This window comes from Chlamydotis macqueenii, chromosome 5, assembly GCF_036417535.1.
Source record: "Chlamydotis macqueenii isolate bChlMac1 chromosome 5, bChlMac1.mat, whole genome shotgun sequence".
NCBI classification, from domain to species: Eukaryota; Metazoa; Chordata; class Aves; order Otidiformes; family Otididae; genus Chlamydotis; species Chlamydotis macqueenii.
In genome coordinates, this window is record NC_141560.1 from 6,569,276 (window position 1) to 6,583,115 (window position 13,840).

The 13,840-nt window shown below is 48.9% G+C and overlaps 1 protein-coding gene across 1 annotated transcript; it reads right to left on the reverse strand.

Moving 5' to 3' along the window:
- Nucleotides 1-1,357: 1,357 nt before the first annotated feature.
- On the reverse strand, nt 1,358-12,995 carry LOC104486059 (homeobox protein SIX4). Its single transcript, XM_086748719.1, has 3 exons — nt 12,050-12,995; nt 9,751-10,439; nt 1,358-7,290 (listed from the first exon to the last, which is right to left on the reverse strand). Exons 1-3 carry the CDS (start codon nt 12,922-12,924, stop codon nt 6,494-6,496), a joined length of 2,361 nt encoding a protein of 786 aa, XP_086604845.1. The 5' UTR covers nt 12,925-12,995; the 3' UTR covers nt 1,358-6,493.
- Between the last annotated feature and the right edge of the window lie 845 nt (nt 12,996-13,840).

A 13,840-nucleotide genomic window follows, 5' to 3' on the forward strand; every position in this document is an offset into this window, starting at 1 on the left:
GGCTCTCCCCACAATGCGTCACGGGGCAGAAACGAGAGGAGAAGCTGCTCACAGCCAGGTTGAAGGATGGTTTTAGACCCTCAGCCCCTGCTCCAAGCAAAGCTGGGATGGAGGTGCTGTCCAGGGATCAATCAGGATTTCGGTATCTGCAGGGCAGGAAAATATTAACAGAGTCCTACCGCTCAGGCAAAACTAAAGGATGGCAAAGGGAAGTGCTATGAACAGGAGGACTGAGTCATGCACACCACTTCTGGGAAGGAAAAGGAGTTGGGCAACAAGGCAATTATCTCTGTCTACCTTAGGGCTGCTCCCAGGTAACTGGATTTACACCGGCAGCTGCGGAGTGCGAGGTGGCTCACCCGCAGGTGGAGAAGGGAGAGATGCTCCCAGGGCTGGGAGGTGGCTCCCTGCGCTTTGCCAGCGGGACCAACGGCACGGCATGGAGCGAGCGGGACGCTGCTGCGATACACAGGAAAGATGGAGGGATGGTGAATAACCGTAAGGAAAGGTAATGTCTTGGTGATTAAGAATATAATAGGTGTACACAACTGGATCTGACTTCAAAAAAATTGATCTTACAGACCTCATCTTGCTTCCTATGGCCTAAATACAATTTAAGGGGAGAAAGGATGTTTTCCTGCTGGCATACACAGGCTGTTAAGTATCTCTAATGTATATACAGCTTAAGTGAGAGAAACTATTTCACCTGGACAGGTTAGTCTGCTTGACTGCCATTTGTTTTGGCATCAGAACCGTAACTAGGCAATCCTGGTGCTTGGAGCACAGATCTAAAATAATATGGTAATGCATTCAAATCCTTTAGTATCAAGGGAACATAAATTCCAGGCTGTTCAGTCTGCCAAAACCAGGTCTGATACCAAGTGCAACATTTTAAATAAAAATATCAACAAACACAAATTTAGTAAATAGGAATCTACCTACCCAAAAAGAAACCCTGACATAGAAAGCATCCCAATGCCATGAGAGCCGCAAGTAAATACTGACTAGTATTAACTAGTAGGTGGAAATATATTTCAATAGTATAATCTAATTATGGTATAAGTTTGGTTTGAGACAGATATTGAATAGCTAGGTTCAATATGAAATAGGAGATTTATGGTTTTTAAATTAGTATTTTAGAAGCAAAGTTAGAGTCTGACAAAACCCACTCAAGTCAGCAGAAAGTCTCGTTCTAGCTTAAGTAGGCTTTAGATCAATTCCCTAGTGAGCACAGGCGTTCAGTTGCCATCACCTTCACGGTGAGTCATTAAAAGCCAAGTTTCTACTTTAGATTGCTTTTCTAACACAGAATTCAAAGTCCTCAACTCTGTCTCTGAATAGAAATATTTACACAAGATGTGTATAAATATAAAGTTTATTCAGTATAGTGTTTAGAAAAATAAGTTCACATCATCTCAGAATACAAATAAAACACTTAATTGTCCAGGCACAAACCCCTATTACAGTACAACAAACATACATACTTTAGATCTCTTTGGTTGGGTAATTAAGCACAGATATGTTTGATGATACACTCTGGGGCGGCATCACCTAACAGTGCAGTAAAGATTTCTGATTATTCCCTCGTCTAATGCGTACATTCTGCTTAAGTTTCATATTTGTTGTAAGGCACAATAAACCCATATCGCAGAAATAACTGGTTAGTTCTGGACAAACAGTACATGCAGCAAAAGAACAAACATCCTCTGAACGTGAATCCTGAAAGTCAGAGGATTCACCCTCTCCTTGAGTTCAGAAATGTAAGAAGCTAGTTTTAAATTATATGAAACATATAAGTAAGGTATAAAATATCCTTCAAGATAATAACTGCTAGGAGATACAGGAAGACTTCAGGCCTCCTTGCTTGTAAAATATTACTTTTGTTTCCAGAGTTAAAAAATAATTATTTTTTTCATGATTTGAGATGCTTCTTGACCACAAGCACTAGGGAATTCAAGTCCCCCCAGAGCCCTGCACACACATTTTGTATGAAAATGAAGGGATGCACCCTCTCAGTTGTTCATCTGCCCTTGCTAAGAAAAGTGCACAGGCACTAGAAATCTCCATAGGGGAAAAGCTCCTGTGCACAAGGGGCCAAATTCTACCCTGCTCAATTTAACTGAAAATAGTTATCGGGGTTGTGCAGGATTTGAAATCAGAATCTGTCCATTATTGCAATTAATCTCAGATTGACAGCAATAACATTAAAGATGGCTCCAGCCTTACTTCTGGGTAAAGCAGCTTTCTGAAAGCGTCTTCCTGAATCCACAGGCAGGGTGAAGCAGTACATGGAAAGAGGTATAAGCTTTGATAGACCGTGACCGTCCGGTTACAGCTGTGTCAGCCTTGTGCACTGGTTCATACTGCCACCGTATACTGGGCCAAATCCGTCCCTGATCCGAGTCCAGTGAAATGAACGGACCATATTCTCGGCTGGTGTGAAAGGACATGAAAGTCAACGCAACTGTGCTAGTTTAGCCCAGCCAAGGACCTGGCCAATACACGTCCATGATTTATGTGGCTGAAATGTTCTTTTAGGTAAGACCACAGGAATAATGCTGCAAATAGTCCAGACAGAGCATTCAATTTAATGTACTTCTGGTTCTCTGCAAAACTCTGGGCAAAACAAAGGCAGCTTTAATTAAAAGTAGTAAAGAACAAAGGTTTGTTTTTTTTTTTCACATCATGCTTTGTAGGAATTTGCTTAAACTTGAAGCATATTTTTCAAAGCTGAGTCTGGGACCAGAAAAGGAGTAGAATTTGGCAATGTTTCCTGTAAGATTTCCAGTGGACTTACAAGTTACAAACATATGTGAAGTTGAAATGATCCATTATTCTCATCCATAACAGAGAGAGAGGGAGGGAGAAGGAACAGGTATGCCAGATAGACATCCCTTCCATTTAAACAACAGAATGTGATAACGAGGACTGTCTGTGGGGCTTGGACACTCACTGCCACTCACACACGTGGGAGATGAGCATCCGTATCCCCCCCACACAGCGTAAAATCCTCAGTTTGGGAATCAGTGGAGAAATGCCTTATTTACAACAGATGAAGATCCGGCCCCAGACGCTTTTCAGGGCTTTGTGTACTATCTATTTAGAGCAGTTAGCCTGCTTGCTTGAGTGCCACATAATAAAAACTGACCCTTATTTTACAGTAGGAGTAAAACTACTATTTAAATATCTATTTTAAAAACACTGTACCGTGCAATGAGTCTTTATATTGTGCATATGTACCTGCAGAAAACATGAGGTTATAACTATGTTATCTGGAGGGAATGACACTTATTTTCAATGGGAGAAAGAAAGAGTAAAACATAATAATAAAATAAGTTACTTGATATCTGGAAGACTAGAATAGATCAACCTTACTCTGTCCCAAACCACCGCTTTTATGTACATCTTCCGCTCCCACCGAAGAGTGGGAAGTCTCCTATTAGAAGTACCAGACACTCCGAGAAACGTGCGACTGTAACAACACACACAGTCTTCACATCAACTGTGCTGCAAAGCCATGGAATTCAGAGCCTCAGTAACACAACACATGCAAAGCAGGAGAAATAAAAAAAAAAAAAAAGAAAAAAAAAGTAACAGGTACTGGCGTAACACCACAGTCACCACAGCAGTTGTGAGACCTGATCGCATCAGCAACGGAGTGCTCTGAAATACCCTCTAGCTTGCCTCCAAATATAGTCTGAGCTTCACAGATGAAATGTTAAGCCCCAAACAACTCCTTCAGAGCCACGCACACGTTCTCCATTAATACAACGATACAGGGTTTTAGTTTCCCAAATGACTGAACAAATTCACGCGAAGCAGATACAGCCACTGTTATCATCACCATCATCTTGGTTTTATGGGTGAAGAAGAGGTGGGAAGCAGATTGCTCACACTGGAGCCCAGCAAAAAGATAAACATGCAGAGCACAGAGGAGAACTCTGGACTATCCAATTCCCTGCTCGTGCGGAGATCCCCTGAATGCCAAGGGAAGTTGTGCCAGGGGAACATATAGCTACATGTTCTGCTTGTGATAATCTCCACTTTAAAGCGCTTGCCTCAAACACCCTTTTTGCTTGGGAGCATGTGGGGACAGCCAACTGCTTATGGGCTGCTTCTGTCTGCAGAGCATCAGTACAGCTGCAAAGCGCACGCCTTGCACACTTGCTCTTCCCTTTCCCTGCACTGTTTCCTGCAGCCCTAGAGACTCTGGCTCGCAGTCTGGACTCCAGGGCTTACTGACAGAGCTCAGCTTCAAGGTTCCACAGAATACCTTGCAAAACACACCGTAGTCAATATAGTGCAAAACAATAGCGAGGATGCCTATGCCACGCTCACGGTGCACAGAAAAAGCCTTTGACCCTCAAAAGGTTTCCACAAAACCAGTTAACAACCAAGACAGAAACAGACTGGGATGTGCTACCTCTATTCTCTTTCCATTTTTTTTTCCTTTACAAGTGATCTTGTTTTGTCCTGAGCCTGACTCAGAGCCCGCAGAAGCTTAGGAAAACATTTCCCATTGCCTTCCAAAGGCTTTGGACCAGGCTCCTGATGAGGATGAATATGTGTTTTAGTTACTGTATATATTCACATTAGAATAAAAAAACCCAACAAAACAAAACCACAGAGATTAACAGCTTGTCATGTCTATACATCTGCATTCTTATTATTATTTTAAAGCTTAAGGATGTGCTTTTCCATGCTACAAAAACTCCTCTGGAGGAAAGGTAAGATCTGTTCCACCTGCCCAGAGCCCGCCCGCTTCTGCTGTCCCCGGCGCAGTGCAAAGGGGTGAAGGGAGAGGACACCCATCCCCAGACAGGCTGAGACCACAGCTGCTCCCATGAGCCCTTCGGGAAGCTGCAGTTCCCACCATCAACCCCCACGCTGCTTATTCTGGAAGGATATATAAATACACGCTTAAGTGCACTCCTGGATGGCGGCCTGCTTGCTTGAACAGCAGCTGAAGCCCTCCCACACGGGCTATTTGGCCAATGAGTCTGTGTAAACATGGGGCTCCCTTCCCTGGCCTGCCCATCCAACCTTTCCTGCTCATCTGCCCGAGGCTGGAGCCAAGACCTTTCCCTCCGCACGACAACGGCTCTGCCCGTGGTCCCTCTCTGGACTCCTCCTGCCCTGCTGACGTGGTGCGGAAGGACCTATCTTTGGCTCTCTGCACCGCTAGTAAATGTCACCCACCACGACCGAAAGACTTAAAACTCTTCTTACTCGTGCAAGTAGGGGCACTGAAGTCAGAGGGTCTACTTGCAGAAGTAAGGCATCAGGATTTGGCCCTGAGGACGGATATTTGCAAATCAGTGTTTTTATTCCTCCTGCCACTGTGCTTTAGTAACAAAGATAAGGCCACTAGGAAGAAAGGCACATGGAATTCTGTTAAAAATACACATAAAGGTTCAACTAATTCGCAAATTACTAACAAAACAAACAAAAAACCCTTGAACACAAAGACAGAGGGGGTAGAGACGGGGACCTCCTGGGTTTGTGAGACTGGGAGTTCATTTTCTAGTTTCAGTGTGATTAACATTTTACTTTTACAGTCTATTGCTTGAAAAACTAAAAAAAAAAAAAAAAAAAAAAGTAAAACCTTGTCAGAAATAACTATGTTTACTTCCTGCTCAAACAATAAAAATAAATTAAACAGCCAGAAAATGTTTTCCTTTTCAATGCATTGTGTCTAAAGTGAAAGGGAACATAAACCATAAATAAAATTCATTGTACTAATTAAAAAAAAGTCTCCTTTATAAGAACTGAAACAATATTTACATTCATACTGGAGAGAAAGCTTCTGAGTTGCATAATTAGAGTTTCAAATGATGCTTTTTCTGGTGCACTGACAAAGTGCTAGCTGTAGCATTTAGAAACCTGTAAATGTTTGATGTGAGATTTTTGGTTTGAACACAAGTCTGCTGGAAAAAAGCAAACACACCAGTAACAATATTATTTATGATTTTGTTTCGTTTCTTAACCTCAAACAACATAAAAGTAGCCGGTGAGGTATCGTCTAGAGTTCCTTAAAAATTTCTCAATGCCCATGGACTAGAAGTAAACAGCAAAAATGACTGCATTGTTTCTACCTTTTTGGAGTGAGATTTTTGTTTTCTATCTAAAGTCAGGAGTGTATACTTACTGTTGAGAGTATGTTGTTCTATGGAGAGTCTAGTTAAATTATCAGGGTAGCATCTCTTAGCCAAACCTGTACCCATTCGCTCGGTACTTGCCCTGGCGTTTCCTTTCTCCTTTAATCTGCTTAAAAGAGAATACAGCATGCAAACCAAGTGCGGCAACCTAATTCCATTGCTGAAGATTCCTCTGTACATCGATTCAGACCATTTAAATGTTCTTCAGTTTTCCTTAAATGAAAAAAAAAAAAACACCACCCACCAAACAAAACAAAAAAAAAGCCCTACTTGGTGCTTGTTAGGGCCCCAACAGGAGACTTATCTATTAAAACAGAAAGCAAGGAAAAAAAAAGTTACAAGTCTTGCATATCTTCATCCATCTGAACTGTCTGCAGTTTGGCAAGTTCTTTTTTGTCCGTTTCCAGTTCTTCACAAACCGTATCAACCATGCTACTCATAACATACTTGGATTTCGAATCCAGCATCATTAAATTGCCAGTTGACTTACTCTCAGAATTAGGTAAGAAATTCTCTTTGACATCAGGTACGGCTTGCAGAACTAACCTGTGCTCTCTGACAAAATCTTGATGTACTTGCGCAGAGGGGTGGCTGACACGGTCTCCGCTTGTAGAAACTATTTCTCCAAGTGCGGGCTGCGCTGTAGAAATGGACAACAGATCTTGACTGGTAATGAGGGAACAGTTCTGAAGGGTTGCATAGTTAGTGTTGCTGATAGATATCACAGTAGAGGTACTGGTCACGGGTGATGACATGGACTGGCTCTCCGAGATACCAGAGTTCAGTTCTGCAGCATTTAAGAGAGTTGGTGGTGTGAGAGAAAAATTATGCGAGGGCGTTACATTCACTAAGGAGGAGGCCAGAGACTGGAGTCCTCCGCTGGATATGTTTTCAGAAGACATGTTTACATTTAGTTGCGTGTTCTGACTGACTGGCATCAACTGAGAAAACACAACGCTCCTTTCCAGTCCTTCTTGCTTGACAGAGCCTACTGCCTGGCCTGAATTGGGAACTGTATAAACAACTGCACTCGGAGCGAGGGGGCTGAAGAAAACCTTTCCTTGCTGCACTGTTGAGGATTCAGTCGTAAAAGTTCCTCCATCAGATGTGCTGGCATTTACTGAAACATTACCTAGCAAAAAGGAAGCAAAAGAAAGGAAAACACAGATTACAGTTGGCAGACAGTTGTGCAGTCATTTTGTTAAGAAGTTTTTATCTTTTTTATGTTTGCAGTACGCAGATACATTGTTATTTCACGCAACACAGAACAGCGTTATTTGTAACAGGTGAGAGAAAATTTGGTATGAAGAAATAAAAGCCGTTAATAGAAACTGCTTCTAGAAAGAAAAAAAAAAAGTTCTGGTATATTAGGTATCTTTCAAACTCTCGTTAAGGGGCAAAGAGTCCCCCACGTGATTAAAATGAATGTGCTTTGGCCTTCACTAGTTGCCACCACTCCATTTCTATCTAAGAATAGAAGCACGAAAAGCTATTAAAGATAGCTCAGTGACAGACTACAGCTTGTGTGTGGGAACGGGAGACACGTCACATGAAATCCACTACCAGAACCTACCCGAGCAAACCTGCACAGAAAACAACCCGTAACTTCCATCGGGTTAATTAGCCATTCCATCAAGCACTCGGATGTGTTGCCTTTCACCTCACTTTATCGTGTATTTCTAAAAGTCTAACCCTGCCAGATTCACAACACCGTTTAAAGTCACCCAGCTACTGCCTACCCTCGCTGAAAGCCACGGCACTGCTGGTGTGACATAGCTAGCCAAAGCAAGAAGAAGTGGCCAAGAGATAACCTGAAGTTAGTTGTGCTGGACACGCCATGTAAGTTGTCATTATAATAATTCCTAAAATAAGATACACTGGCTCTTGGGACTGGGTCCCACTTCAAATATCTCACTTTCTCAAAAGCAGTTTAACTATAATTTGAAGAGGCTACAGTTGGAGACACCTGAATTTTTTAGAACAGCACTGAAGATGCATTTCTTACCCTGGAATATTTTAGCTCCCTATTCATTTCCATTAATCAATTATGATTTTTTTTTTTGGAAGAAGTTACTCGTATGCGTAAATGAGAAGAATAAAGCGAGGCAGCTTGAAGTTACCTGGCAATAAGGCGTAATTTACTGTGGCTTACCTAAACCAGCCTGCAGCACACTTCATTTGGAATAGGTAGCCAGCTACCCATCCTTCTTGCATTAAGAAAAACAAAAAGAAATCAAAGCAGCAAATACAGGTCTTGATTTTTCTCTGCACCAGACTAAACGTACAGTGGATCATTCTCCAGTGGGAACCGGCATTTTTAACAAGGGGGGAAAGGGTACAGCAAGGAACTTGCTATGAATCTTAGGACTTCCAAACACACTAGTCCTGTACTGCTTAAGGGACAGAACTTTCTCACCTCTGCTGGCTGCTAGTTTATGCCTTGGAGCATGTGCATTAAACAGCTTTTGTAATTACAGGTGGTATTCAGACTAAATGTCTTCTCTTTTTCATCTTGGGTAAACTATATACCAATAACTTCCAGTGACTGCAAGTGCCACTTCTTAGGATCTTATAATTTTGCACTCCTGTAAAATGTGTTTGTACAGCTTCAGTGTTCCCCCCCGTATTACCTTAACGGCAAGAATAATTCATCTTTAATTCAAATAAGCTAACATGAGCAGTTTAGTTTTCATTATAGTACTCAAGGCTCCTGAAATGTGAAAGATTAATTCCAGTTTAATCATTTTCATAACTAAAGATACAGTGGCTAATGAGTAACAAAGCTGTTCAGCTGTGCTTTACAACTGACTTGCTTCAAAACAAGGAACCAGAACTGAGCTTGTGCTCCCTGGGATTCTTCCTGGCTGGCCGCAAGTTTCACTCTATGGTTTGTTGAGACAAACTCTAAAGCAAACTCAGGGAGGAGCCTGCACACTTGGCACGTGAACCTGCGATGACATATTTCCCTTGGACTGAGGGCAGTTTTATCCAAATACCCTCGCGTTTTCTATCTATGAGCTATTGCATATTTCTATTGTTTCCCTGCAGTTTAATCTTTCTTAATTATAGGACAGAAAATGTTTGAGCCTAACTGCTTGGTCTTGTTGTGTCTATAGTCATTTAAAACTTATTTTTATGAAATGCTTTGGTTAAAAAAGCCCCAAACAATCACCACAAGAACAACAATGGTAACAGTTTCCAGCTGCCACAATTTTCATTTTTATGAACCTTCTCATTAAAAGGATTCAATGGCAAATGGGAATATTTTGAATTACTGAAACGTGTAAAATTTACAGATATTTGTGAAGACTAGTCTCACAGACTTCTGAGAATAGCATGAAATGAACGGGGTGTAACATACCAGACCTCCTTCTCTGCTCTTAGTAGAGGAGCTCAGCCTCACATAAGTCTGCCCGTGAGCATAATCCGTTATAAAGGAAGACAAAAGGTATTATTTGATGTACTGTGTGCGGCTGTGGCTGAGATACAATCCTGGTACCCGGGAGGAAAAGCACCACGGCTTCTAAAATGCTAAGTGTGCCTGATCTCCAGTTTTTTTTATACCTCTTACAATAAGAGACAAAACTTTTACCTTGTGAAGCTGCCACAGAAACAGGAGGCAGCTGCAGAGAAGAAAAACCGATGCTTCCGTTCAGCAACTGGCCATTTGTTCCTGAATTTGGGATCTGGACAATGCCATACTGGTTTATTTGGACAGGAGCAGTAAAAGTAACTACAGAGCCTCCATCTTGGGAAGCAGCAGTTTGTACACTTTCCCTTTTCACCTCTGAGCTCGGTATCAATCCTGGGAACGAGACCGGGATGTTGCTGGGGCTGAAAGTCGCTGCCGTGGCATTGGGGACTGAAGCCTGAAGGAGTTTGAAGTCCTTAACATCTTCTGATGAAGACGACAGTATGTCAGTAATGGACACCCCGTTGCTCACAACGGTCGACGTGGTTTTGGGCGAATTTAAGGTAACCGTCTGTGAGGCTCCCACACTAAGTCCATTGAGAATGACACCGTTGGGTCCCTGAAGAAAAGAGCTACCATTGAGAAAGACTGGAGAGGTACTGGCAGGCACGAGGTTTCCGTTCAACAAGACACCAGATGAGCTCAAGGCTATTTTAGTGTTTCCGAGCTGCTGCATGTAGACGGGCTCCATGTGGCCAGGAAGGCTGAGGCTGGTAACGCTGTCGGATGAGCTGGAGAGCGGATGGGGAGATAAATCCTCCTGCCCCTTACTGGATTCATCTTCTGTGCTAGGGTTGCCGTCTGACTCGCTACGGGAAAAGATGGAGAGATGACACTGCATTACCATGGTGTGCCAGCGAGCTCTGCACCAAGGGGGACTCCTTGCTTTGATACAGTTTGTGAGAGTTTTCCCGAATAATTTTTTTCTGTGTTTCACTTTCACGAGGCACTTTAAGCAAGTACCAAAGGGCAGGATTTCTTAGACAAGGACACACCAAACCAAGCGGTGGCTGAGGAGAAACTTTACAGACTGGGCTGTGGACTTGTAAATAAATCCCTTCTCCGTGGCCATCCGCCCCGGGCGACCGAAGGGGGCTGCCTGGGGGCCCCCTCCTCCTCCGGCCCAGGGTGCCCACACGTGTGAGTCCGGCCGCAGCCATTTGGTAACTCGCAGGGCGGCAGCTGCGGGAGGTGAGAGCAGGCCGGGAAGCGCCGCCCGACCCTCCCGGCCTCCGCCTGCCGCCCCCAGGCCCCCCGCCACCCCCGGCCCGCGGGAAGGCAGCCGGGCCCACGCCACCCCCAGGTGCCGGTGGAGGCGGGGGGGGGGCCCTTTGTGCCGCGCCCCGCGGGGCCGCCACCGCCCCGGCCCCGCCGAGCCCCTCTCCGCCAGTTTTTTTTTTTTTTCGCTGACTGGTCCGCCCTCAACTGCATTTTTCGGCCGTTCCCTCCCTCCCTCCCCCCTCGGCCGCTCGCCCTTTGATGTGTCCCGCGGAGAGGGGGGCCGCGGCGGCACAATCGCGCCCTTGGTTGAGAAATGCCTTGGGGCCCTCCGCCGGCCGCTGCTTTTTTTTTTCCCCCCTTCCTTTCCTTCCCCCCCCCCCCCCCCCCCCGCGGCCTCTCCCTTCCCTTCCCCGGGAGGAAGGCGGGGGGCGGGAGCGGGGAGGTCACCTCCACCTGCCCGCCTCGCGGCGCCGGGCCCCCGCCGCGGCCCCTCCGCCCGCGGGGAGGGAGGCACGGCGGGGGGGCAGCCGAAGCAGAGCCCCGGGCCGGGCGCGGGCGGAGCAGGGAGCCGTGGCGGGGGGGGGGGGCGGGAAGCTCTCTCGCCCCGCCGGGAGCAAACGGCCGCGGGGCTGGGGAGGCGGAGGCCTGCGGCGGGGCGAGCGCCCGGCGGGTGCCCGCCGCTGAGGCCCGGCGAGGTCGGCCCCGCTCCCCGGCTGAAACCCGAGCCCGGCCCGCTCCCGAGTCAGGTTTCAAAACAGAGCGAGCGGCGGGACCCCACACCCCCGCGCGTCCTCCGTCAATGATTAACTCTGTCAGGCGCGACAATTAAATAAAAACAAGGGGCGGCGGGGTGGGGGTGCGCGGTGTTTGTTCCCCCCTCGTCCCTTCCCCGGAGCCCGCCGCGCCCCCGGCGGCTCCCCCGGCCCGGGGTGGGGGGAAGGGGTGGCGGGAGAAGGGAGCGAAGGGAGCTGGAAAAGGGCGGCGGGGGCCGGGGCTGAAGTTTTCTCCGCGCTGCCTCGCATGCCTGCGTGCCCCGGGCCGGGTGGGTGTGTGTTGGGAGCGAGGGAGCGGGGAGGGGGAAGGAGGGGAGGACGAGGCGCACCGAAGGTAAGCGCCATGTTTGCAAGGGAAGAAAGAGCCGGGAAGAGGGAAAGCAGGCAGGCGGGAGAGGGGGCGGGGAAGAAAAGTTTGCCCTCACCTTTTGGACTGGGTCTCGGAAGGGTTGCGGTCCCGCTGCCTGCGGTTCTTGAACCAGTTGCTGACCTGGGTGAGGGACAGCCCGGTGATCTTGGCCAGGTTGCGTTTCTCGGCCGGCGAAGGGTACCGGTTCTGCTTGTAGAGCTCCTTCAGCGCGTTGCGGGACTTCTCCTTGAAGCAGTAAACCGTCTCCTCGCCGTCCCAGATGGTCCTGGGCAGAGGGTATTTCCTCCGCAGCCTGTACTTGTCCACCGCCCCCAAGGGTCTGCCCCGGGCTCGCTCCGCCTCGGTGTAACGAGCCTTGTACCAGAGCTCTTGCAGGAGCCGGTGGTTGGAGGAGTCGAAGTTGTGGCTCTCCAGGATGCTGTAGAGCTCGGCGTAGATGCCTTGGTGGAAAGCCACCAGCGCCCGGGCTTTCATCAGGCTCTCGTTGCCACGTAGCAGATCGCTCGGGGGCAAAGACCACAGGAACCTGGCCAGGCGATCCAGGTTCCCACCTTGCTGCAGCGCCTCGCACACGCAGGCGACGTGGTCGGGGGAGAAAGCCAGGGGGGTCTGCGAGGAGGACGAAGATGAGGAAGAAGAAGAAGAGGAGGAGGAGGAGGAGGGAGAGGAGGCAGCGTGGTGATTCCTGGCCAGGAGTTCCGTGTGGAGCAGTACCTGGTCGGCGGCTCCCTCCTCGCCGGCGGCGGCGGGGCCGTGCTCCATGGGGAAGGGGGCCGCGGCGGGAGGGGGCGGCGGCGCGGGGTTGAGGGCTCCTCCCGCCGCGGCCCCGTCGGAGGGCACCTTGCTGGCTTCAGAGAGGATTTCCATCACATTTTCCTGCTTGATCTCCACCGCGCTCGTGATCTCGCCCGTGGGGGAGGCAGAAGACATGTTTCTGTTTGTTTTCCTTTTTTTTTGTTTTCTTTTTTTTTTTTTCTTCCCCCCTTCCCCCCGTCCCCTTCTTCTCCTCCTCTCCCCCCTTCCTATCTCTTTGAAAAGTCCACTCCTCCTCCTGCTCTCGGCCGGCTCTAGCCGATCAGGTTTCCCCCCGGCCACGCAATAACCATTAACGAAGCTGCTATGGCCAAGCAGTGTAAACGGGCTCCTCTCCGCCGCTCCCCCCAGCGTGACTCCCGGCCCCGCTGCAATACTATATGGCACCGCAGCCTGCTGGCCCGGCCGCGCCCGCCCATTGGCTGCGCCGCGCCGGGGGGGCGGGGGCTCCCGCGTCTCCGAGGCAACCGTCAATCAAGCGCCCCCCCCCCTCCTCTCCCGCCCCTTCCCTTCCCCACCTCCACCTGGAGCGCGGCGGCCCCGCGGGAGGGAGCGGGAAGCCGGTGGTGGCTCGGCTCCCCTCCCCTCCCCTCCCCTGCACCGCCGCCAAAGCGCCTTTCCCCGAGTAAAACTCTCAGGGTGTGAAGCGGTGCTGCGGTAGTTACCCGGGGTGAGGTACGGCACCCCCTGAGGGTGCTACCGCCCCGCAGCGGACTCCTATTCATTAGGCGGGAGTGCCCCCTGCCCACCCCCCCCCGCCCCGTTACAACCGGAGCTTTCCCGCCCCGTGCTGCCCGCCCCGGTTCGTACCTGCTCGGCCCGGCCGCTCCGGCCCTCCCCGCCGCCGGCTGGTTCTGCCTGCTGGCGATCGGGACCGGGAGGGGTGCGGAGAGGAGCGAGCCGAGCCGGGCTGGGCCCCCGTGGCGGGCGGAACGCGTGGGGCGGCGGGCGGTGCCGGCGGGGCCCTTTGGCGGAGGCACCGCGCGGCGGAAGGCGGAAGGCGCGGAGAGAGGGAGGGGAGAAGGGTGGGAGG

Coding starts and splice junctions, on each gene's coding strand:
- LOC104486059 (XM_086748719.1), bottom strand. CDS start 12,924: ATGTCTTCTGCCTCCCCCACGGGCGAGATCACGAGCGCGGTGGAGATC. Junction 10,440..12,049: donor TCCGAGACCCAGTCCAAAAG/GTGAGGGCAAAC, acceptor CTTTTCCCGTAG/CGAGTCAGACGGCAACCCTA. Junction 7,291..9,750: donor TTCTGTGGCAGCTTCACAAG/GTAAAAGTTTTG, acceptor CCTTTTTGCTAG/GTAATGTTTCAGTAAATGCC.